General features: G+C 44.2%; 1 protein-coding gene across 8 annotated transcripts in view; it reads left to right on the top strand.

The window, feature by feature from the left end:
- Positions 1–26023, top strand: part of MMS19 (MMS19 homolog, cytosolic iron-sulfur assembly component) — a 41429-nt gene that overhangs the window by 10368 nt on the left and 5038 nt on the right. For 3 of the 8 annotated variants that reach the window (XM_007963737.3, XM_007963734.3, XM_038009399.2), the window contains exons 2-19: positions 5865–5913; positions 9225–9325; positions 10793–10878; positions 11204–11278; positions 11717–11786; positions 12167–12295; positions 12386–12447; positions 18192–18278; positions 18863–18937; positions 19335–19412; positions 19952–20090; positions 20655–20809; positions 21480–21558; positions 22166–22291; positions 22484–22565; positions 22912–23012; positions 23117–23266; positions 25070–25225. In XM_007963737.3, coding sequence (XP_007961928.3) covers positions 11768–11786; positions 12167–12295; positions 12386–12447; positions 18192–18278; positions 18863–18937; positions 19335–19412; positions 19952–20090; positions 20655–20809; positions 21480–21558; positions 22166–22291; positions 22484–22565; positions 22912–23012; positions 23117–23266; positions 25070–25225 — 1438 coding nt within the window. In that variant the 5' untranslated portion in view covers positions 5865–5913; positions 9225–9325; positions 10793–10878; positions 11204–11278; positions 11717–11767. Of the gene's footprint in view, positions 1–5864; positions 5914–9224; positions 9326–10792; positions 10879–11203; positions 11279–11716; positions 11787–12166; positions 12296–12385; positions 12448–18191; positions 18279–18862; positions 18938–19334; positions 19413–19951; positions 20091–20630; positions 20810–21479; positions 21559–22165; positions 22292–22483; positions 22566–22911; positions 23013–23116; positions 23267–25069; positions 25226–26023 lie in introns of those variants that run through there. The other 5 variants (XM_007963738.3, XM_073019227.1, XM_007963736.3 and 2 more) reach the window with 4 other exon arrangements.

The following is a 26023-nucleotide window of genomic DNA, read 5'->3' as shown; positions in this document are numbered from 1 at the left end:
ACCTAATCTCTTAGTTTTGACATTTGTACATAGTTTCACAAATGTGTGCCATGTAAGATGTTAACATTAAGAGAAACCGAGTGACGGCTATACAGGAATTCCATACTGTCATTGAAACTTTGCTATAAATGTAAAATTATTCAAAAATGAAACATTTCTTTTAAAACAATAGTCTACCTTTCAACCCTTAACTATGCATTTTCCCTCCCTGAAGGCAACAAATGTTATTAGTTTCTTTTATATGCAGAGATGTAAATAAATGCAAATAAAAATATCCCCCCGTTTAAAAACAATGCTACGCACATATTATATACACTATGCACACTGTTCTGCTTTTAGATCTTGACTCATTATCAGTATATATAGCTTCAGTCTTTCTTCATTTGTCTTTTTAAAAGTAGCAACAGGCCAGGTGCATTGGCTCACGCCTGTAATCTCAGCACTTTGGGAGGCCAAGGCAGGCGGATCACTTGAGCTCAGGAGTTCGAGACCAGCCATAGGCAACATGGCGAAACCCCATCTCTACTAAAAATACAATCCAGCCTGGGTGACAGAGCAAGATGCTGTCTCAAAAAATAAAAACAAAAGAGATTAAAAAATAAATAAAAGTAGCTACAGAGAATTCCATTGTATGGATGTACTATAATTCATTTAACTGGTTTCTTACTGATGGGCATGTGTTGTTTGCAGTCATTTACTATTACGAATAATGCTGTATTGAATAACGTTGTATGTGCATTATTTTGCACTTTTACAGTACAGTTAGCCCTCTGTATCTGGGTGTTCTGCATCCTTGATTCAACCAACTGCAGATCAAAAGTATTTGGGAGAAAAAATTGCAACTGTACTGAACATGTATAGACTTTTTTCTTGTCATTATTCCCTAAACAATACAGCGTAACAACTATTTGCATAGCACTTAGATTGTATTGAGTAATCTAGAGATGATTTAAAGTATACAGGAGAGTGTGCATAGTTTGTATGCAAATACTCTACCATTTTATGTAAGGGTCTTGAGCATCCACAGATTTTAGTATTCCCAGGAGGTCCTGGAACCAATTTCCCATGTATATACCAAAAGATGACTAGATAGCTAGAGGATAAATTTCTGGCTTTCCTGGGTTAAAGCCTATATGCACCTGGAATTCTAAAGGTGTTATATTATACTGCCCTCAATATAGGGTTGCACCAATTTATAATCCTACCTACAATATTTAAGAATGTCTATTTCTGAATACCATGACCAAACATAATATATTGCTAAGTTTTTTTGTCTTTGCCAGTCTGTTAGATTTTCTTAAAAGGTTTCTGTGTAGTTTAATTTACACCTTTTATTGTGAATATTGTTGAGCACCTTTTCATACATACTTATAGTTCCTTTTATGTGGAATGGCTATTCATTTTTTTGTTTTTGCCCATTTTATTTTATTTTATTTTATTTTTGAGGCGGAGTCTCGCTCTGTCGCCCAGGCTGGAGTGCAGTGGCCAGATCTTGGCTAACTGCAAGCTCCGCCTCCCAGATTTAGGCCATTCTCCTGCCTCAGCCTCCCGAGTAGCTGGGACTACAGGCGCCTGCCACCTCGCCCGGCTAGTTTTTTGTATTTTTTAGTAGAGACGGGGTTTCACTGTGTTAGCCAGGATGGTCTCAATCTCCTGACCTCGTGATCCACCCGTCTCGGCCTCCCAAAGTGCTGGGATTACAGGCTTGAGCCACCGCGCCCGGCCTATTTTTTTAATTTTATCTATTTATTTATTTTTAAGACAGATTTTCACTTGGTCACCCAGGCTAGAGTGCAGTGGCACGATCTCGGCTCACTGTAACCTCTGCCTCCCGGAATCAAGTGATTCTTGCCTCTCAGCCTCCCAAGTAGCTGGAATTTACAGGCATGCGCCACCACACCCCGCTAATTTTTGTGTATTTAGTAGAGATGGGGTTTTGCCATGTTGGCTAGGCTGGTCGGAAACTCCTGGCCTCAAGCAGTCCACCCGCCTTGGCCTCCCAAAGTGTTGGAATTACAGGCATGAGCCATTGTGCCCTGCCTGTTTTTGCCCATTTTAAATTGTTGGCCTTTTCTGCATTGATTTGTAGGAACTCTTTATATATTAGTAAACTGGCCTGTTATAAGACTTGCAATTTTTTTTTTCCTAGTTTGTCCTATGATAATTATTTTTGCCTTGTAGAAAATCTGACTTTTTAAAACCAATCTTTTATGGCTTCTGAATTTTATCTTTTTCTTAGAAATTTTCTCATATTTAAAAGAATTTTGGTGAAAGATTTAAAACCAATGTTTGTTTTTGTTTGTTTTCCAAATGTTTACCCAGTCATTCTAACACTGTTTATCGAATAGTCTTTATTTTTCCCATTAACTGAAATAGGATTTTAAAAATCATATTCTCATATGTATTTGTGTCTCTGGACTTTCCATTCTATTTTTGTACCATTGATTTCTTTGAATATGAATTGAAACTACACTGGTTGTTTTTGTTTTTTACTTTTATTGTGGAAAATTGCAAGTATATTCAAAAGTGTATACTTTTTATTTTTCTTTTTTGTAGTTAAATGTATACACTTTTAAAATGTGACCCTATAATAATCTCTTAATATCTGGAAGGGCTACCTTCTCCCTGCTTTTCTATTACTCTTTTTCACAACTTGCTTGTCTAATTATATATGTGTGTGTATATATATATACATGTATATGTGTATGTGTATGTGTGTGTGTATATATATATATAGAGAGAGAGCACTTTAATTTCAGGATAAGCTTATCTAGTTTCCAAAAGTATTCTATTAGTGTTTTTGTGGTGATTATCTTAAAATTATAGATTGATTTGGGAGATTTGTTATCTTGAGTCTTTCAAAGATATGAGATGCCTTTCTATAAAGTTTCCTTTTCAGATCCTCATTAGTGCTTGTTTAAAAAAACCCTTTAACCAATTTCTCCCCATTTTCTTCTGTACTTTGCAGCCACCATTCTACTCTCTGCTTTTGTGAATTAAACTTTTTTTAGATTCTGCATATAAGTGAGATCATAGGATACTGTATTTGTCTTTCTCTGTCTGGCTTATTTCACTTAGCAAGATGTTCATCCAGGTTCATTTGTATTGTCCCAAGTGGCAGAATTTTGGCCTGACACAATGGCTCATGCCTGTAATCCCAGCACTTTCGGAGGTTGAGGTGGTCAGATCACCTGAGGTCACAAGTTTGAGACCAGCCTGGCCAACATGGCGAAACCCCATCTCTACTAAAAAATACAAAAATTAGCCGTGCATGGTGGCATGTGCCTGTAATCCTGGCTACTTGGGAGGCTGAGACAGGAGAATTGCTTGAAACCGGGAAGTGGAGGTTGCAGTGAGCTGAGATCACACCACTGCACTCCAGTCTGGGTGACAGAGACTGTCTGAAAAAAAAAAAAAAAAAAAAAAAAAGGTGGCAAGATTTCTTTCTTTCTTTCTTTTTTTTTTTTTTTTTTGAGACGGAGTCTGGCTCTGTGGCCCAGGCTGGAGTGCAGTGGCCGGATCTCAGCTCACTGCAAGCTCCACCTCCCGGGTTTACGCCATTCTCCTGCCTCAGCCTCCCCAGTAGCTGGGACTACAGGCGCCCGCCATCTCGCCCAGCTAGTTTTTTGTATTTTTTTAGTGGAGACGAGGTTTCACCGGGTTAGCCAGGATGGTCTCGATCTCCTGACCTCGTGATCCGCCCGTCTCGGCCTCCCAAAGTGCTGGGATTACAGGCTTGAGCCACCGCGCCCGGCCGATTTCTTTCTTTCTTATAGCTGAATAGTGTTATGTTGTATATGTGTACACACATGTCATGTTTTCTTTATTGATTTATCTGTTGACACTTAGGTTGTTACCAGATCTTGGCTAATGTGAATAATGCTGCAGTTAATATGGGAGTACAGACATCTTTACAGATACTGATTTCATTTCCTTTGGATATGTACCTAGTAGTGGGATTGTTGGATCATACAGTAGTTCTATTTTTAATTTTTTTAAGGAACTTCCATGCTGTTTTCCATAATGGCTGTACTAATTTACATTTCCACCAACAGTGTACAAAGGTTCCCTTTTCTCTCTGTCTTTACCAGCACTTGTTACCTCTTGTCTTTTTGATAATAGCCATCCTAGCAGATGTGAAGTGATATCTCACTAGTGCTTTAAAGTTTTCATCATCCGGGTGCAGTGGATTATGCCTGTAATCCCAGCACTTTGGGAGGCAGAGGCAGGTGGATCACCTGAGGTCAGGAGTTCAAGACCAGCCTGGCCAACATGGTAAAGCCCTATCTCTACTAAAAATACAAAAATTAGGGCCAGGCACAGTGGCTCATGCCTGTAATCCCAGCACTTCGGGAGGCTGAGACAGGTGGATCATGAGGTCAGGAGTTCGAGACCAGCCTGGCCAACATGACACAACCCTATCTCTACTAAAAAATACAAAAATTGGGGCCAGGCATGGTGGCTCATGCCTGTAATCCCAGCACTTTGGGAGGCTGAGGCGGGTGGATCACAAGGTCAGGAGATTGAGACCATCCTGGTTAACACGGTGAAACCCTGTCTCTACTAAAAATACAAAAAATTAGCCCGGTGCAGTGGCAGGCTCCTGTAATCCCAGGTACTCGAGAGGCTGAGGCAGGAGAATCACTTGAACCTGGGCCACAGAGGTTGCAGTGAGCCGAGAGTGCGCCACTGCACTCCAGCCTGGGGGACAAGAGTGAGACTCCATCTCAAAATTAGCTGGGTGTGGTGGCACATGCCTGCAAATCCTAGCTACTTGGGAGGCTGAGGCACGAGAATTGCTTGAACCCAGAAGTTGGAGGTTGCAATGAACCGAGATCGCACCATTGCACTCTAGCCTGGGTGACAAAAGCAAACTCCATCTCAAAAATAAATAAAAGTTTTCATCATTCAGATTTTCACATTTTTTTGTTAAGTTTATATGTAGGTCGGGCGCAGTGGCTCACATCTGTAATCCCAGCACTTTGGGAGACTGAGATGGGAGGATCATTTGAGCCCACGAGTTCAAGACCAGCAACATGGCGAAACCCATCTCTACAAAGAAATACAAAATACTTAGCCAGGGTAGTGGCACATGCCTTTGGTCCCAGCTACTGGGGAGGCTGCAGTAGGAGGATCACCTGAGCCTCGGAGACTGTGATTACACCACCACACTCCAGGGTTCAAGCGATTCTCCTGCCTCAGCCTTCTGAGTAGCTGGGACCACAGGCACATGCCACCAGGCCAGGCTAATTTCTTGTATTTTTAACAGAGACAGGGTTTCATCATGTTAGCCAGGATGGTTTCGATCTCCTGACCTCATGATCCGCCTGCCTCACCTCCCAAATTGCTGGGATTACAGACATGAGCCACCGCGCCTGGCCAAAAAAAAAAGTTTTATAGTGTATTTTACTATGATTTTTAAAAATGAGGATAAAAGTTTATATCCAGGTATTTTTTTCCTTTTTCTTTTTTCGCTATTATAAACCAGGTCTTTTTCCTTGTATCATTTTACAGGCTATTGTGTATATGTATATATATGAAGGTTTTAAATTTCATAATATTTTGTATCCAACTAATTTAACAAATTATTTTGTTTGTAATTTTTAAAATTTATCTTGGATTTTCAAGATACACGCTCATGTCATTCACAAATAATACATTTATTTTGTTTTCATTTTTTATACAAAGCTGCATATTTGAAGTGTTACAGTAATGCTGCTTCTTATCTTGGAGAGTTCTTGGCAAGAATAGTGGACCCCCAGGTACAAAGCCTAGGGCAGGCAGGAAACATTATAATTAGTGTTACTCAACACTTTGGTAGGGTTTTTTTTTTAAATTTTTCATATTTATTTTATTTCCTGCAGATGTGAAATCTGGCAACTATACAGTGTTACAAGTTGTGGAAGCCCTTGGGTAAGAGCCTTTGCTATAGAATGTTCTTCTCCAGTCCTGACTGTGTATTCTGAAAAGTTACTTTTGCTCATCATTGCTTTCCTGGAGCCTGAATTTGTCCTGTAGCCCAGCAGCCCCCTTCCATATTAGTACCTCAGTCTAAGACTATGTGTTTGAATTGTTTCTCCTGAAAAGTTTCATGCCATCTGGCTGAGACTTCTTTAGTATTTGGGAGCACATAGCCTGTAGGCCACATCAACTCCTGGCACAGCCCACAGCTTTGGGGTGAGGTATGTGGTTGAAGGCCATCAGCTGTTGTTGATTCCTTTGTGCATCTTTAGACCCACCTACCCCCATGGGATGCTAGCCTGCCTAGACCTGACTCAGAACAAGCTGTGGGCCCTGCCTGGGGAGTTCCCAGGAGGCTGACCCTGCTGCAGATCCCCACTAGGAGAAAAGGCTTTGGGAAACAGCTGATAAAGCAGTGTTATAGCTTGGGATTCTAAGCACTTAGAGGAAGTATGTGCTTGTAGTATGTAGTGTAGCATAGAACGTTTAAATTGACAAGTCTTACAAGTAAGAGTTGTTAATTGTGACAGCATGTCTTCTAAAACAGAAAACTAGAAAATTGGGGGAAATTAAAAAACGAAGTCACTGTTACACATTTCTCCCACGTAACAGACTATTTGGCCTTTCTACTCACATTGTGGTGGCTTTGGTCCATTAAAAAAAAAAAAAAATACAGCACTGGCTGGGTGTGGTGGCTCATACCTGTAATCCCAGCACTTTGAGAGGCCAAAGAAGGTGGATTGCCTGAGCTCTAGAGTTCAAGACCAACCTGGGCAACATGCTGAAACCCTGTGTCTACCAAAAATACAAAAAAATTAGCTAGGCGTGGTGGCATGCACCTATGGTCCCAGCTACCCGGAAGGCTGAGGTGGGAGGATCACTGGAGTCTGGGAGGTGGAGGTTGTGGTAAACAGGTCACGCCACTGCTTTCCAACCCAGGTGACAGAGTGAGACCCCCATCAAAAATTATATATAGGTCGGGCGCGGCGGCTCATGCCTGTAATCCCAGCACTTTCGGAGGATGAGGTGGGCAGATCACGAGGTCAGGAGGTCAAGACCATCCTGGCTAACACAGTGAAACCCCTTCTCTACTAAAAATACAAAAAATTAGCTGGGCATGGTGGCGGGCACCTGTAGTCCCAGCTACTTGGGAGGCTGAGGCAGGAGAATGGTGTGAATCTGGGAGGTGGAGCTTGCAATGAGCCGAGATCACGCCACTGCACTCCAGCCTGGGTGACAGAGCGAGACTCTGTTTAAAAAAAAAAAAAAAGGCCGGGCGCGGTGGCTCAAGCCTGTAATCCCTGCACTTTGGGAGGCCGAGACGGGCGGATCACGAGGTCAGGACATCGAGACCATCCTGGCTAACATGGTGAAACCCCGTCTCTACTAAAAAATACAAAAAAATAGCCGGGCGAAGTGGCGGGCGCCTGTAGTCCCTGCGACTCGGGAGGCTGAGGCAGGAGAATGACGTAAACCCGGGAGGCGGAGCTTGCAGTGAGCTGAGATCCGGCCACTGTACTCCAGCCTGGGCGACAGCGCGAGACTCTGTCTCAAAAAAAAAAAAAAAAAAAAATATATATATATATATATACACACACACACACATACATATATACATACAGCCTTAATTGATGTATAATTCACATATCATAAAGTTCACCATTTTAAAATGTGCAATTCTGTGGCTTTTAAAAGTGTATTTACAGATTTGTGCAATTCTCAGCACAGTTGGTTTGAGGACATTTTCATTACTCCAGAAAGAAACCCATGCCCATTAGCAGTCATTTCCCCTTCCCTCTTCTAACCAACCCCCAGCAATCACTAATCTGCTTTCTGTCTTCTATGGATTTGCCTACTCTGGAAATTTCACATAAATGGAATCACACATGTGACCTTTGTTGGCTGGCTTCTTTCACTTAGCATGTTTTCAAGGTTCATCCATGTTGCAGCACATATCAGTTCTGCATTTCTTTTCTTGCTGAATAATATTCCCGGTGTATGGCTATGCATCTTATTTAATCATTTATCAGTGGATGGACATCTGGATTGTTTCCACTTTTTTGCTATTCGTAATAATGCTGCTATGAGCATTTGTGTGCCTTGTTCCATTTTTAAATGCTCCAAATGTATAGTTTTCTTTGAGACGGTCTCACTCTGTTAATCAGGCTAGAGTGCAGTGGAGCGATCATGGCCCACTGCAGCCTAAACCTCCTGGGCCCAAGCCATCCACCCACCTCAGCCTCCCAAGTAGCTGGGACTACAGGCTTGTGCCACCATGCCCAGCTAAGTTTTTGTATTTTTTGTAGAGACAGGGTCCCACTGTGTTGCCCATGCTGGTTGCGACTGCCAGGCTCAAGTGATCCTCTCATCTGTCTCCCAAAATTCTGGGATTACAGGTGTGAACCACCACACCCAACCTGAATGCACAGTTTTCTACTTCCTGAGTAGAAACCTTTCTACAGGTTTTTATCCTGGGGATCCTGTTAAGTGTGACCTTATTTTTGTCCCCTTACTGTTAGTTAATATATACTCTTACCCTTGAGGTTCAATACAACTGTCATGGCCAGAACTCTTCCACTTTCTGCTTGTTCCTGCTTAGATTATTTCTAGTATGTTTCAGTATAATCTCCATAGAGCAATATTGAGCATGAGTTACTTCCTTGTTGCTTCAGTCCGGCTTCTCCTGTATCAGTAATCCTACCTAGTTAGAGCTATATTCTGGCCATCTTACTTTGTAACCTTCCAGTTATAAAGTTTTTGGTTTTTCATGTTTTCTTTTATCCTAGGAACTTGGTGGTGATTCTGAGCATTGTTTTTTTCCTTAGCATTAATTTACAAAAATACACATATTCTCCTTGTTTTGGTGGAAGCTGCAGCTGCCAATTATCTCTCAAATCCTGTGGGTGGCTGCTAAGATGTAGTTCAGAGGAATGTCACAATCATACCACTGGGGAGAAGGAATAAGCACAGTGCTCGTTAGGTGCCAAACTGGGGGTGCCTGGAGGCAGAAACCTCTGTTGGCTCTTGGTGTCATGTGTGCCTCTAAATGATGCCACATCAGTCTGAGGATCGCTCTTAAGCCTTCTGTCCTTATCGGTATCTGTAATGCCGTTACCTCAGGAACACCTTCCTGGGCTGTTTTTACTCTTAACAGGGCTTGGCTGTGCTTCCATGCCCAGGGGGTGAGTGTGACGAATGTAAAATATTTCTTCAAACATTTGAACTGGGTAATTGCAGGCCTTCTCTATCCTGTTTTCCCCCAGGTCCTCTCTAGAGAATCCAGAACCCCGAACTCGGGCTCGAGGAATCCAACTTTTGTCACAGGTGCTACTCCACTGTCACACCTTGCTCCTGGAGAAGGAAGGTACTGGTGTCACTAGTAGGAATGTCTTCCTGGATTGCTGAGCCCAGGTCTCCCGTGTCTATTCAAGCCAACTTTACTGGCAGGGAGGGAGGGCTTAAAGTATCTATGAACTACTAATGCAAGGTCTTCATTTCTCACTGGTATATGTCGCAGAGATTATTAGAATTGAAGCAAAAGACACATGGATTTCAATACAAAACGTTAGCCAGGCATGGTGGCGGGCGCCTGCAGCTACTTGGGAGGCTGAGGCAGAAATCGCTTGAACACAGGACGTGGAAGTTGCAGTGAGCGGAGATCACACCACTGAACTCCAGCCTGGATGGCAGAGCGGGACTCCGTCTCAAAAAAAAGAAAGACACATGGATTTCAAATGTAGCCTTAGACTGTTTTTTCAGTGTATTTTCCCACTCTGTAAAATGAACAGAGCAGTATTTCATAGGTAAAGAGGAAAAGTAATGAAATATCAGCATGCTTTGAGGTCCTGAGGGGGAAGAAGGCCAACATCTTACTTATCTTGTATAGCAGGGGTAGGCAAACTATAGGAAGCAGGAAGGCCACGGGAATTGCCATAAGTGGGTGGACCCAGTTTCTAATGGCTTTCATTTGCATATCAAAGGTTGCAGCTTGACACTAAGAGCCAGGGCTTTACAAGAAACTTTTCTAGAGATGCTTTAAAAAACAAAAACTTCCCAAGGACCCGTTTTTCCTCTCTGTCTGCCTAAAATAATTTCTTAATAACTCCTACAACATTCCCCCCTGTAGAGATGCCACACTAACTGCTGTTAGGGGGTTTGGGGCGATGACTCCTTCTGGCTACTTCCTACTGGAAAGGGGTGTCAAATGGGGAACAGCAGCAAGGGCTCCTCCTGGAGTCGATCTGAGAGTCCTCAGAAGAATGTCGTGTGGATGTGTGGTTCAGTTTACAGTACCATTTGGAGTTTGATTGCTTCAGTCTGATGAATCAATTTCCTTTCCCAGCCAACACACCAAAATGATACAGCTCTAGTGAGTGGAGGAACATCAGGGTTCTTGGTCCTCATGCTGGTTTAGATAAAACGACACCGATATACGTGAAGTGGTTTTAAGTAGCAGAGAGTTTAATAGGCAAGAAGGAAGGGAGAAGGAAGAAGCTCCCCTGTATAGAGGCAGAGGGAGGGAGGGCTCCAAAGCCGAGAGAGGGAATTCCTTTTGTTTGTTTTTTAGAGACAGAGTCTCACTGTGTTGCTCAGGCTGGCCTTAAACACCTGGGCTTAAATGATCCTCCCACCTCAGCCTCCCTAGAGGCAAGCACCACATGCGCAACCTACAGCCTGTTTAGGGGTATAGCATAGGACATGTCTCTTGGTAAAAGAGAAAATTTGTAGTGGAACCGAAACAGAAACAGCTGTTACAGACTTAGGAAAGGAGCAAAGCTATTGTGCCGTTCTCATGCCTATGTCCATTAATGGCTGAATCTGGTTTGTACAGTGGTACACCTGATACTGTTCTATGAGAACCGGCTGAAGGACCATCATCTTGTGATCCCATCTGTCCTGCAGGGTTTGAAGGCACTTGTGAGTTCTCCTTCATTTCATTACGTAACTTTGTTCAAGGGAGCCCTTGTCTAGTTCTCTCCTTGCGCTTTGGGTATGATGGTTCACATGCTGAGGAGCAGGTGCCCAAATGTGGGACTAAATTAGTGTTACCAGCTCTACTTCCCTTTTCCCTCTAGCGAGTAAAAGTGTACTTTGGGGGACTGGAAACCAGAGCCCGCTGGAAAGAGCTGCATAGAACTCATCAGCTTGAGAAAGATTCTTACTATTAGTACTTCTTCCTCAACCAGGATGGAGTCCATGCTGCAATTCCCTCAGTGTTCACATACCTTCTCCTTTCCCCCAGAGCCTGTGTGTGGCCCTGCCCCCAGGGCTGGCTGTTTCTGTGCTTAAAGCCATCTTCCAGGAAGTACATGTACAGGTGAGGGATAACAGTCATGTTGGTATTTTCCTCTGTCTCCACCCCTTAACATAACTGGGATTCAATAAAAAAAATTATTGCCTTCTAAATTCTGAATTCTTTGGGATCTTATGAATGTTTACATGCTCTTCTTCAGCATGTTTATATGCTCTTCTTTGCTACTGGACAAGGAGAGGGGTGCATGCCATTAGATCTGACCCGTATCCTCTTATACCTACAAAAAAGTAGGGCATCCATCCATCAGGCAGGTTTGGATTATTGGTACCACTGCTGTGCTGCTGAGTCAACAGCGTACCCTTTCTCTGTAGTTTCTCTTAGATTGATCTTATGCTGGTATAAAGAGCACTGTTCACTTAGAGATTATGAAGCAGGAACTAGCTGTGTCAGCTGAGGTATTCTTTGAGCACTTTCTTCACTTCTTTCTCCCCCACCCCCAAGTCCCTGCCACAGGTGGACCGACACACAGTCTACAATATCATCACCAATTTTATGCGAACCCGGGAAGAAGGTAAGAGGCAGAGCCTTCTGGGAAATGTCAAAAGCAAGCACATCCTACTTTTTCCCCTATTAGTAGGACTTATTTTACCTGGGGTTATATAGAAGAGCTGGTATCCTGAGAGAGAATGATAAAGGGAAAGGGGGGGTCTGCTCCCTCCCCAGTGAAGTAAAGGAAGGGTAGAGGTTGAGCCAGTGTTTTAAATTCTTACCTCCACAGCAATGTGTATATTGTTGCACATCTCTTCACTGAGTACTTTCTTGGAATGGAAAAAGGGTCAGCCCTGAAAGGAAAAGGGAAGCAGTGATAGCAGAGGGAGAACACAGGCCAGGGGAAAGCCCACACTTTCTGTGCCGTGGGACAATATAGTAACCTTATTCTCTCCTTCCCAGAGCTAAAGAGCCTAGGAGCTGACTTCACCTTTGGCTTCATCCAGGTGATGGATGGGGAAAAGGATCCCCGTAATCTTCTGGTGGCCTTCCGCATCGTCCATGACCTCATCTCCAGGGACTATAGCCTGGGTACATCGTGGTAGCCATGATTAGCTGGTTGGAGCTTTATCAGATGAATGAAGCTGATAAGCCAACCTCATTCTTTCTCTGTTGCCACAGGACCCTTTGTGGAGGAGTTGTTTGAAGTGACATCCTGTTATTTCCCTATCGATTTTACCCCTGTAAGTAGCACCTTTGTTGATTGATCATGTATTTGTTGAGTATCTGCTATGTGCCAAGCCCTGTTCTGGGCACTGAGGGTACAGGTTACCAAAACAGACATCCCTGCCCTCATTATTTTATATTTTAATAAACTAGGAAGTGGAAAAGCATTTGACATATGTGGAATGATTCAAAGCAGCGTGTATTTGGGCGAATTCTTAAGCTCCTTAACACTGTATTTAGTGCTGAAGGCTACAGGATTGCAAAACACTGTCCCTGCCCTTGAAGGCTGAAACATTTAAGTAACAGTAGATTAGGTAGGAAAATGAGTAGTGCTATAGCTGTTCAGAGAAGACAAGAGTTCAGTGTGAGCTAGAGTAGGCAGGAACTGACTTCGCAATTAAGATAGGATTTCAGCTGGTTTGTGGGAAATGCATAAGATATGATTCTGGAGTTGGATAGGGCATCTCAGGCTATAGAAACAAAGTGACAAAACAAAGAAGGCACAGTTGTGCACAGTGTACACAAGGTATTTGCTCTGACCCTCTTGGGCCTTCCTCCCACTCTGCAGTTGAGTTCACTTCTACTGCCAAATACTCAGAGTTTCATCACCATGTGGGTGTGTGTGCTGCAAGCATTAGTGGTTTGAAAGAAATAAAAGGCATTCTGTTGCAGCATGCCAAACAGCATATTGACTCTCACTGCCTTTATAGTGACACCACCATCTTTGCTGTAGGGAATTTCTTACCAGCTTATTTCAGTTGACATTATGTTACTGGGGACCACCTCTCTCCTGAAATGAATCTTTTCATCTCTTTCATAATCAGAATTCTTATTCTAACTCTATACTCTTGAAATCTTGAAAGATCCTGGTTCAGCCACCACATTCTTCTATTTTCACTTCGGTTTGTGTGGTTTTTTGTTTTTGTTTGGTTTGGTTTTTGCTTTTTTGAGACAGAGTCTTGCTCTGTTGCCCAGGCTGGAGTGCAGTGATGCGATCTCACCTCACTGCATCCTCTGCCTCCCGGGTTCAAGCAGTTCTCTGCCTTGGCCTCCCAAATAGCTGGGATTATAGGTGCCTGCCACCATAGCCGGCTAATTTTTTTTTTTTATTTTTAGTAGAAATGGGGTTTCACCATCTTGACCAGGCTAGTCTTGAACCCCTGACTTCGTGATCCACCTGCGTCAGCCTCCCAAAGTGCTGGGATTACAGGTGTGGGCCACCATGCCCAGCCTTTACTTTGTTTTATTTTGTATTTTGTGTTGGTTTTGAAAAGATAATTCATTCACATGATCCAAAGTCCAAAAGGGTGAGAAATCTCCCTACCATCTTTTTTTCTTCATAATCAACCAAGTTATCAGTTATGTTTGTATCTTTACAGAGCTTTTTCATCTATATATAAGCAAATGCCTTAACATCACCCCCCTAAAATCATAGTGTGTGCACATGCGGGCATGTACACACACACACACTTCAATACTTTGCTTTTTTCACTGAACAGTATGTCTTGGAGAGTGTTCCATGTCAGTATATAAGTTAGTTATTTCATTCTTTATGGCTCCATAATATTCCTTTGACCAGAAATAACGAATTCATTTCACTAGTCCTCTGTGGATTGTTGCTAATCTTTTGCTGTTATGAGCAATGCTACAACTTTCATACATATGGGTATAATGATAGAATAAATTCCTAAAAGAATTGCTAGGTCAAAGAATATATGCATTTATAATTTGGGGGAGAGGAACAGTATTTCATCCAATTTTTTGAAAGGTTATACAATGAGCATGATTCAACATTTAAAGGGTAGATAATTAAACTCCTTTCATACCCCTTTACTGCCACTGTCCATTTTCCCATTGGAAACAATCACTGTTCACAGCTGTTTATTTTCACAGAGATAATCTAGGCAAAATAAACTTACAGATAATATTAGGAAAGTTTCTCTCATTCAAGCAGATTTTTGTATGTTGTTCTGCACTGCAGTCTGTCAGAAGCAGAAAGCTCTTATCAAGATATTAATTAAAACAGAGGCACCTGGTTTTAGTGTAACTATTTGAGTTACAGATATTCTTTGTCTTACATATCAGGGTTTTTATTGTTGTTGGTTCTGTTTTGTTTCGTTTTTGAGACAGGGTCTCACTCTGTTGCCCAAGCCGGAGTGCAGTAGCACAATCCTTGCTCACTGCAACCCCTGCCTCCTGGGTTTAGGTGATTCTTGTGCCTCAACCACCTGAATAGCTGGGATTACAGTACATGCCACCATGCCCGACTAATTTTTTTTTATATATATTTTTAGTAGAGATGGGGTTTTGCCATGTTGTCCAGGTTGGTCTCGAACTCCTCACCTCAACTGATCTACCTGCCTCAGCCTCCCAGAGTGCCGGAATTATATGCGTGAGCCACCACGCCGAGCCACAGCTCAGTATTGATCGTGTGCCATCATAGTGGATCTGATCAGTTTAAGGTTCAGTTTCTTCACTATGCTTATATGCTCACTCTAAGAAGAGGCTGGCAAACTTTTTCTTTCTTTTTTCTTTTTTTTGAGGCAGGCTGGAGTATAGTGGCACCACCACGGCTCACTGCAGCCTCCACCTCCCTGGACTCTGGTACTCTGGTGATCCTCCCACCCCTGCCTCGTGAGTAGCTGGAACTATAGGCACACGACACTACTCCCGACTAATTGTCGTATTTTTCTATGGAGACAGGATTTTGCCTTGTTGCCCAGGCTGGTCTTGAATTCCTGGGCTTCCACCTGCCTTGACTTCCCAAAGTGTTGGGATTACAGGCATAAGCCACCATGCCTGGCCAACGTTTTCTATAAAAGGCCAGACAATAGCTTTGTGGGTCATATGGTCTCCTCAACTCTGGTGTTACTGCACAAAAACAGCCTTAGAGACAAGAACAGCTACAGTAGCTATATCCCAATAAAACTTTATTATCAACACTAAACTTTGAATTTCATATAATTTTCACTTGTCACAAGATACTCTTTTGGTTTGTTTCAAACATTAAAAATGTTAAAACCATTCTTAGCCAAACAATGTCAACAGGTTGATTTTTACTCCTAATGCAGAGTAGATATTGGATCTTCCTTCACTGTCATCCTAGATTCCCTTATCATTTTTCTTGGATCAGATCTCCTATTTCCTGAGTTCACATATTCCTCATTTTGTGCTTTACCCCCTCAGTTTGGTGGTGTACTTCCTTTAGTATTTTCCTGTGAGAATGTAGGAAGAAGTGAGGATTTTTTAGATTTGTAAGCCTAAAATGTCTTCAATCTTTTCTCTCATTTTTGACATTATGGGTATGTAATTCAGGAATAGAAATTCTAGGCCAGGTGCAGTGGCTCACACCTGTAATCCAAGCACTTTAGGAGGCTGAGGTGGGAGGATCACTTGAGGTCAGGAGTTCGAGACCAGCCTGACCAACATGGTGAAATCCCGTCTCTACTAGAAATACAAAAATTAGCCAGGCACGGTGGCAGGCGCCTGTAATCCCAAATACTTGGGAGGCTGAGGCAGAAGAATTGCTTGAACCTGGGAGGTGGAGGTTACAGTGAGCTGAGATTGCACCATTGCACTCCAGCCTAGGCAACAAGAGTAAAACTCCATCTCAAAAAAAAAAAAAAAAAAAAAAAGGAATTCTAGCTGGATGCAGTTGCACATGTCTGTAGTCCCAGCTACTTGTGAGGCTGAGGCAGAACAATCACTTGAGGCCAGGAGTTTGAAGCTATAGTGCACTATGATTGCACCTGAGAAAGAGGCCAGGTACAGTAACTGACGCTTGTAATCCCAGTACTTTAGGAGGCTGAGGCAGGTAGATTGCTTGAGTTCAGGAGTTCACGACAAGCCTGGGCACCATGGCAAAACCCTGTCTATAAGAAATACAAAAATTAACGGCGTGGTGGTTGAGCCTGTAGCCCCTGCTACTTGGGAGGCGGAATTGGGAGGATGGCTTGGGCTGGGGAGGCAGAGGTTACATTGAGCCACGATCATGCCTCTGCACTCCAGCCTGGAAGACAGAGCCAGACTCAGTAACCAAAAAAAAAGAAATTATTTTCTCCTAAGATTTTGAAGGCATTGCTACATTTAAATCTAGTTATTGGCTGGGCGTGGTGGCTCACGCTTATAATCTCAACACTTTGGAAGGCCAAGGCAGGCGGATCACCTGAGGTCAGGAGTTCAAGACCAGCTGCTGGCTAACATGGTGAAACCCCATTTCTAGTAAAAATACAAAAAAATTAGCCGGGCGTGGTGGCATGTGCCTGTTAATCCCAGCTACTCGGGAGGCTGAGGCAGGAGAATTGCTTGAATCCTGGAGGCAGAGGTTGCAGTGAGCCAAGATCGTGCCATTGCACTCCAGCTTGGGTAACAAAAGCAAAACTCCATCTCAAATAAATAAATAAATAAGTCTAGTTATCTAGTTTTCATTTGCTGTAGAGAAGTCTGAATTTCTTCTGTTTCATAAACTTCGTATTTACCATTTTTTTCTTCCTCTCTAGAAACTGGTAAGTTTGGTTCTCCCCAATATATTGAAACTTCACAGTGATGTGCCTTGGTATTGGTCTATTTCATGCACTGTGTTGGGCACTTAGTAGGCCCTGTCAGTAGTAACTCATGTCCATTAGTACTGTAAATTTCTCTTGAATTCTTTAATTGATGGTTTCTTCCCCCTCTCTTTTCTCTCTTCCTTCATTTTGGAACTCTCATTAATCTTTTGTTGGACCTCTGATTTTCTGACCTTTTGTTTTCTATTTTGTACCTCTGTCTTTTTGTTACTTTATAAGATAATTCCACAGTTTTATCTTTTCTATCAAAGTACAGTCATGAAAACAAAAACCAGGCCAGGCTCGGTGGCTTACGCCTGTAATCCCAGAACTTTGGGAGGCTGAGGCGGGTGGATCATTTGAAGTCAGGAGTTCCACACCAGCCTGGCCAACATGGTGAAACCCTATATCTACAAAAATACAAAAATTAGCCGGGTGTGTTGGCGCACCTGTAACCCCAGCTACTTGGGAGGCTGAGACATGAGAATCACTTGAACCTAGGAGGTGGAGGTTGCAGTGAGCCAAGATTGAGCCACTGCAATCCAGCATGGGTGACAGAGTAAGACTCCATCTCAAAAAAAAAAAAAAAAAGTAAATCCCTTCTTTTACTGTGTTTTTGGTGGAGTTTGCGAAGAGGAAAAGGAAAACCTGATTTATGTTTTCAATCTGTCGTCTTGATACAGAAACCATCAAGGCTTTCTGTTTTCAGAATTACAGCTTTTTATAAGGGTGAAAAAAATGGAAATGTCCCTCAACAAGGAATTATTTAGAAACTGGTACAACCACAAAATGAAATCATAGCCACTAAAACTAATGCTATGAAAGAATAATACCATAAAAATGTTCTTAATATGTTAAGTGAAAAAAATTAAAAACCGCATGTACAAAATTATCTTTATACAGAAACAGTATATACTAGCACATAGTAACAATATATATCAGAGAAGAAAGCAATACACGAGAAAGTTAAGCATGCTTATCTCTTAGTGGTGAAATGATAGAAAATGTGTAATCAAATCTTTAAAAATGCCTAAAGACAAAAGTTCCCAAGGAATACATAAAAGGTCAAGCATGTCTTCTTGCTGAGGCGTCATTATCTTACTGTCTTCTGATTGGGTATGAGTATCACCCTGTTCTGCAGGGTTACCAGGTTCAAGCCTGTGTTCAAGGGTGGTCTGAAATGTTACACAAACCCACAGCCCTTCTCCCTTTTCCAGCCACCTAATGACCCCCATGGTATCCAGAGAGAAGACCTCATCCTGAGTCTTCGCGCTGTGCTGGCTTCTACACCACGATTCGCTGAGGTGGGTCTAGCCAAATTAGGGTGTATAGCCTCTGCCCATAGAAGGTTCTGAAGAAAGAGCAGTAAAAGCATGGAGGAAAAAAGATCTGGTGTACATTTTAGGGCATGACACCCTACAAGTGTCTTGTGTGGCAGGTATCTTCAAACCTTCGATGTAGAAAACTTTACCATCTCTTCATAATCCAGAGCTGGATTTAGTGGTGCACACCTATAGTCCCAGCTACTCAGGAGAGTCTGAGTGGAAAGGATCACTTAAACCCAGGAGTTCAAGTCCAGCCTGGGCAACATAGGGAGACCCCGTTCCCCTCCTACACAAAATAAATAAATAAATAAATAAATAAATAAATAAATAAATAAATAAACAAACCTAATCCGTATATGGTGCTGTCTTTTAAAATCCTGTAACTTTGTCAACTTGCCTGTTTTTGAGGTAGTGGGGCTCTGGCCACTGCTTGGCAGGAAGTTAGCTCACAATCATAGCTCCTGACTTGAGTATAGCTCCTTGATGTAGTACCTGCTTCTGGGGACTTGATGTGACTGACATACTACCCATCTCAGGCTTAAGATCTTGCTTCTGTCCCACAGTTTCTGCTGCCCCTGTTGATTGAGAAAGTGGATTCTGAGGTTCTGAGTGCCAAGTTGGATTCTCTACAGACTCTGGTAAGTGATTTTTCTCCTTGCAGGACCCAGCTACCTTTTGACAAGTTAGGGGTACTAAAGGATATAGATTCTTGGATAGCCAAGGAACAGTTCATGGGCCTCAGAAGAGGACACCCAGGATTTGGGCCTCTGTGTCAACCTGAAGCCCCCAGCTGCATATTGTCATGTCCCATCCCATAGTAACTGAGGAAAGGCTGACCAGCACTCCCTCTTTAGGCTTCTATTTTATCAACCAGGGTAATCTCCTACTTTTCTGTTCCCTGAGTAGGACTGTTAAAAATCTTCACTGGTTTTTCTGCTGAGACCAAGGCTCCTCCAGGTGTCCTTATGCTGAGGTACCTGCACATCCTAGGTGTCTGAGTGTGCACATAACTGATAACAGCGGTTTCCTTGGCAGAACGCTTGCTGTGCTGTGTATGGACAGAAGGAGCTGAAGGACTTCCTCCCCAGCCTTTGGGCTTCTATCCGCAGAGAGGTGAGTGTTACTCAGAAAAATTCACTACTATTAACTCTCAATTGTCAGGCATGAGGGGAAATAATACATCCTGTCCTTTTCCCTCTGTCATCCCCAGGGCCAAGGTATTATGCCTGGTTATTCAGGAGGCAAGCAGGGGGACATAATTCTAGTTGAATGACGAGAGAGAGTCCCTATGTGACGGTCAGCTGCTTGGTAAGAGCAGTTGATCACCTTTGCACATTACCCACTTCTTGTCCTTCTGTGGCAAGGAGTGCAGGTTATGGTGCCTCTGGCACCGTGGTGAATAGAAAGGTGAGCAGAGCCACTGCTCAGAGTTGGCTTTCTGTTTCTCAGAAAGTGTGTGTCTCTGTCCTAAGTGTGACTAAGGACTTGGTAAGAACACATCAGTTGAGAAGACACTCAGTTGACGTGTTAATTTCCATTTCTGTGTCCTAGAGGTTCTCACTCTCCTCTCCAACAAGGAAATAGGCAGTGGATTGGTGGGGTCTCATCTGGTGCAGGCTCACCTCAGTAGCCATGGGATCCCTCCCTGACAGGTGTTCCAGACGGCAAGTGAGCGGGTGGAGGCAGAGGGCCTGGCGGCCCTCCACTCCCTGACTGCGTGTTTGTCTCGTTCTGTGCTGAGGGCTGATGCTGAGGACCTCCTTGACTCCTTCCTTAGCAACATTCTACAGGGTAATGGGGCTGTGGCAGCCGGGAAGGGGAGTGAGCACAATAGAAATGACATTCCTTGCCCGGGTGCGGTGGCTCACGCCTGTAATCCCTGCACTTTAGGAGGCCGAGGCGGGTGGTCAGGAGTTCAAGACCAGCCTGGCCAACATGGTGAAACCTCGTCTCTACTAAAAATACAAAAATTAGCCAGGCGTGGTGGTGGGCACCTGTAATCCCAGCTACTCAGGAGGCTGAGGCAGGAGAATCGCTTGAAACTGGAAGGCAAAGGTTGCAGTGAGCTGAGATCATATCACTGCACTCCAGCCTGGGCAACAAGAGCAAAACTCCGTCTCAAATTAAAAAAAAAAAAAAAAAAAATGACATTCCTTAAGGGCCAGTGACCTTTCTTGTTTAGCCCCAACATATTTGGTGATCTGGGGGCAATAGCCCTACTCTGAATTGAAAACAATTTTGAGTGTTAACTGCTTGCAAACTGTCATGGGTCTCAGTCTCCAACCTCTGTGGACTGTAGGGGAGTCAGGCACCATTTGGCCTCCTCCCCAGGTCTGTGATGTGCTGCTTCTCTAGACTGCAGGCACCACCTGTGTGAACCGGACATGAAACTGGTGTGGCCTAGTGCCAAGCTGTTGCAGGCAGCTGCAGGTGCATCTGCCCGGGCCTGTGACTATATCACCAGCAATGTACTGCCTTTACTGCTGGAACAGTTCCACAAGCACAGTCAGGTAAGGGAGCAGAATCTTTGGGGGAATGATGGGACCTGTGTGCTAGGTTCCCTTTCTCAGAGAGCTAAGTTTTAGCTGGGGCCGACATAGTAGATCTTGGGTTTTGCTCCCATTAGCTGCTGCTGCTGCTTCCCTTACTCACTTTTTCCCTGTCTCTTACATAAAAGGATCATTCTCCCAAGAAGGGAGGATTGCTTGAAACCAGGAGTTCAAGATCAGCCTGGGCAACAAAGCAAGATCCCATCTCTAAAAAACAAAATTTATTTTTAATTAGCCAAGCAGGACATGCTGGTTCATGCCTGTAATCCCAGCACTTTGGGAGGCCAAGGCGGGAGAATCACTTGAGGCTGGGATTTAAAGACCAGCTTGGGCAACATAGCAAGACTATATCTCTACAAAAAAAAAAAAAAAAAAATTAAAATAGCTGGATAAGGTGGCACACATCTGTAGTCGCAGCTACTCAGGAGGCTGAGGCTCTGAGAGAATCACTTGAACCTAGGAGGTCGGGGCTGCAGTGAGCTATAATCATGCTACTGTATTCCAGCCTGACTGTGGCATAGCAAAACCCCCATCTCTTGGAAGAAAGAAAGGTTTCTCCCTACATCCAGAGTAGCAGGATTGAAATCCCTTAAAATATTCTTTGACTCCAGTACCCCTTGAAACATTACAGAGCAGCCAGCGGCGGACAATCCTTGAAATGCTCCTGGGTTTCTTGAAGCTGCAGCAGAAATGGAGCTATGAAGACAAAGGTGAGGTTGCCTTCCATTGCAGTGCTCTGGGGACTGTTGAACACTGCAGACTATAAAGGACAGCAGGGCAAAGAGTGCTGTGGAAAAGTAGTCTAGAACAATGGTCCTATTCTGAGGTTGTAGCACAAGAGAACACTAACAGATGAGATGGATGAGATCTGTTTATTTTTCTGTGTGCTTCCTGGATACCCAGTGGATTAAGCTCTTTAAATCTGCCCCAGGAGGCGGGGCATGGTGGCTCACACCTATAATCCCAGCACTTTGGTAGGCTAAGGCAGGTGGAAAACTTGAGGTCAGAAGTTCAAGACTAGCCTGGCCAATATGGTGAAAAACCGCGTCTCTACTAAAAATACAAAAATTAGCCAGGTATATTGGCACATGCCTGTAGTCCCAGCTACTCGGGAGGCTGAGGCAGGAGAATAGCTTGAACCTGGGAGGCAGAGGCTGCAGTGAGCCGAGATTGTGCCACTGCACTCCAGCCTGGGCAACAGAGACTTTGTCTCAAAAAAAAAAAAAACATCTACCCCAGGTTGTCTGTATATCACAGCTTAGTCAGGGATATGGAATGTAATGGCTTCCTTCTAACCTGGCCTCTGTCTCTCCCTAGATCAAAGGCCTCTGAATGGCTTCAAGGACCAGCTGTGCTCACTGGTATTCATGGCCCTAACAGACCCCAGCACCCAGCTTCAGCTTGTTGGCATCCGTACACTCACAGTCTTGGGTGCCCAGCCAGGTACATCTTAAGGGAAAGAGAGAAGAGAAGGATATTGGTCCTTTTCTTGTAAGGCTGCCTTAGTGAAAAGCAGCCTTACTATCCTGTTCTCACTGCAACTCTGGATGATTTGGGATTTCTAATAAGAGCTTGGAAGGGTTGTGATGGCTGCAGGGGAAGAAAGATGAGATTCATGTTCCTTTCTAACTACAGATCTCCTATCTTCTGAGGACTTGGAGCTGGCAGTGGGTCACCTGTACAGACTGAGCTTCCTGGAGGAGGATTCCCAGAGTTGGTGAGAATTTAAAGCAGTGAGATATAGAGCACGCTGTTCCCTGCCTCTGTATTGGCAGCAACAGATCAAGCTAGGACCAGGGCTCTGTGCTTCTGACCCTTGGCTCTCCTTAGGGGAGGTGAGCTCTGTGTTAGGCTCTGGCTGCTAACCAGTTGGAGAGATGTAGGACTGCTCTCTTCTTAGGCTTTAAGAAACCCTGTCAAACTCAGTGGTGTAGGTACTTGAGTTCTACTCTTTGGCAAGGAGGTGTTGGGAGCTCACACTCCTGAATCTGCCTAATATCAGACCTAGGCAAGAGAGCTGTGAGGCATGGCTCAGCCATTGCTCATCTGCTCTGCGCCTCCAGCAGGGTGGCAGCACTGGAAGCATCAGGAACCCTGGCTGCTCTCTACCCTGTGGCCTTCAGCAGCCACCTCGTACCCAAGCTCGCTGAGGAGCTGCGTGTAGGTATGTGTCTCTAATCCTCTGTGGCCCATCCCTTCCCAGCAAGGCTTTGGGGCCTTCGTGCTTGCTATCACACAGTGAACCTTCATCTTACGGGTTGCTTTCAGGGGAGTCAAATTTGACTAAAGGAGATGAGCCCACCCAATGCTCCCGGCATCTGTGCTGTCTGCAAGCCTTGTCAGCTGTATCAACACATCCCAGCATCGTCAAGGAGACACTGCCTCTGCTGCTGCAGCATCTCTGGCAGGTGAACAGAGGTAACTACTAGGAATAATAACCAAGGGACTGGGCTGAATGGGGAGCTGTAGTCAAGTTTGGAGTTGATGCATCTAAGGCAGTGGTTCTAGCTGTAGCTATACATAAGAGTAACACAATCAACTCTTTAAAAACAAAAAAAAAATACTGATGCCTGCATCCAACTAAATCAGTCTCTGAGGAGGGATGGGACTTCGGCAATAGTACTATTAAGAGTACCCAGCCAGGGCTGCCACTTATGCCTGTAATCTCAGCACTTTGGGAGGCCAAGGCCAGTGAATCACTTGAGGTCAGGAATTTGAGACCAACTTAGCCAACATGGAGAAACCCCGTCTTTACTAAAAATACAAAAAAATTAGCTGGGCATGGTGGCATGCGCCTGTAATCCCAGCTACTAGGGAGGCTGAGGCAGGAGAATCTCTTAAACCTGGGAGGCGGAGGTTGCAGTGACCTGAGATTGCACCACTACACTCCAGCCTGGCCAGCCTGAGCAATAGAGTGAAACTGTCTCAAAAGAAAAAAAGGGCCGGGCATAGTGCCTCACGCCTGTAATCCCAGCACTTTGGGAAGCTGAGGCGGGCAGATCACAAGGTCAGGAGTTGGAGACCAGCCTGGCCAACATGGTGCAACCCCGTCTCTACTAACAATTATCTGGGTGTGGTGACAGGCGCCTGTAATCCCAGCTACTCCGGAGGCTGAGGCAGGATAATCATTTGAACCCTGGAGGCGGAGTTTGCAGTGTGCCAAGATCGTGATGTTGCACTCCAGCCTGGGCAGACAGGGTGAAACTCCCTATCCAAAAAAAAAAAAAAAAAGGTGCCAGGCCAGGTGTGGTGGCTTACGCCTGTAATCCCAGCACTTTGGGAGGCCAAAGCTGATGGATCACTTGAGCTCAGGAGTTTGAGACCTGACCAGCCTGTGCAACATGGCGAAACCCCATCTCTACAAAAAATACAAAAATTAGCCAGGAGCAGTAGCATGCACCTGTAGTCTCAGCTACTTGGGAGGCTAAGGTGGGAGAATCACTTTGAGCCCGGGAGGTGCAGGTTGGAGCAAGCCGAGATCACTTCATTGCACTCCAGCCTGACCTGGGCAACAGGAGTAAAGCCCTGTCTCAAAAAAAAAAAAAAAAAAAGAGTAGGTAATTTTCATGTGGGGCACAATTGAGAGGCATCACCCTAAGGCCATGGTGCTCAAAAGATGGTCTGTTAACCAGCAGCATGGGCGTCATCTGGGAGCTTGTTTTAAGTGCAGAATCTCAGGCCCTCACTGATCAGAATCTGCATTTTAACAGTGTCCCCTGGTAACTCAGAGACCGTTGAGTTTGAGAAGCACTGCTCCAAGGCAAAAGTGACAGCAGCCTGCCCTGTGGGTCGATTCAGGCCTACCGTGGTTGATCCAGCAGCTGTTACATAGTAGAATGAATACTAGACTTGGATTATAACTTGGGCTTGATTCCTGACTTTGCACTTCCTGTGACCCTGGAAAAGCCACTGATCATTTATTTTATTGTGCCTGCATGTCCTTCTCTATAGAGTGAGGGAAATTATACTTCTAGGGTTGTTACGAAAAATAAGGGGAGAATATATACAAGTGTTTCTGCTGCAGAGCCTGGGACAGAGCAAGTCTCAACTATGAAGTCTGAATAGATCAGAAAGAACAGCCAGGAGAATAAAGTGACTCAGCTTTTTAATAAGGCACTCTTGGTCTCTTCACTCATCTTTGTTCTTCTCATCTGCTGTGTATTGGAAATACCTGAAAGTGCTTTTAAGAAAACCTTACAGAGAACACTTTCTCACCAACAGGGAATATGGTTGCACAATCCAGTGACGTTATTGCTGTCTGTCAGAGCCTCAAACAGATGGCAGAAAAATGTCAGCAGGACCCTGAGAGCTGCTGGTATTTCCACCAGACAGCTATACCTTGCCTGCTTGCCTTGGCTGTGCAGGCCTCTATGCCAGGTAACTTTCCACCTCTCCTTCCTGGCCTTTGGGAACTCTGCCCTCTGCTGGTGTTGAACACCAGTGCCACCCTCTAGGTATTGGTAATGTGTTTTGTATCATCAGAGGTTTATTTTGAATCCTTTGTCCTCAGAGTGAGATTTCATTTCATAGCAAAGGGTGCCACCCTGACCAATGGCAGGAACCAAAATCTACTAGTGTTAGCAACATTCAAAAGAATGCACACCTTTTCCCCTTGAAGTGCTATGTGATTAGTTTACTTAGAATTGGACTCTGGAGTCAAGCCCACCTGGTTGGGTTTCAGCCTCAGCTCTACCGCATGCTAATTTAGGTGAAGATATTCAGCCTTTCCAAGCCTCAATTTCCTCACTTGTAAGGAAAGAGAGTACCGTCTAGGCTGGCGCCATGGTTCACACCTGTAATCCCAGCACTTCAGGAGGCCAAGATAGGAGGATCACTTGAGTCCAGGAGTTTTGAGACCAACCTGGGCAACACAGGGGACCCTGTTCCTACAAATAGGCATAGTGGTGCATACCTATAGTCCCAGCTGCTCAAGAGGCTGAGGTGGGAGGATAACCTGAGCCCAGGAGTTCAAGGCTACAGTGAGCCATGATTGTGCCTCTGCACTAAAGCCTGGGTGACAGAGCGAGATCCTGTTCCTGTCTCAAAAAAAAAAAAAAAAGAAAAAGAAAAACTGTTTCACAGGGTAGTTGGTAAGGACTAAATAAGATAGTGTGTAGTACCTGCCACAGAGGAAGTACTCAGTATATGATAGTTGCTATAAATAATAAGGACTCA

The sequence above is a fragment of the Chlorocebus sabaeus genome, chromosome 9, assembly GCF_047675955.1.
Source record: "Chlorocebus sabaeus isolate Y175 chromosome 9, mChlSab1.0.hap1, whole genome shotgun sequence".
Classification (NCBI taxonomy): Eukaryota; Metazoa; Chordata; class Mammalia; order Primates; family Cercopithecidae; genus Chlorocebus; species Chlorocebus sabaeus.
The sequence above is the reverse complement of the archived record's forward strand: the minus strand, read 5'-3'. Positions and strand labels throughout refer to the sequence as shown.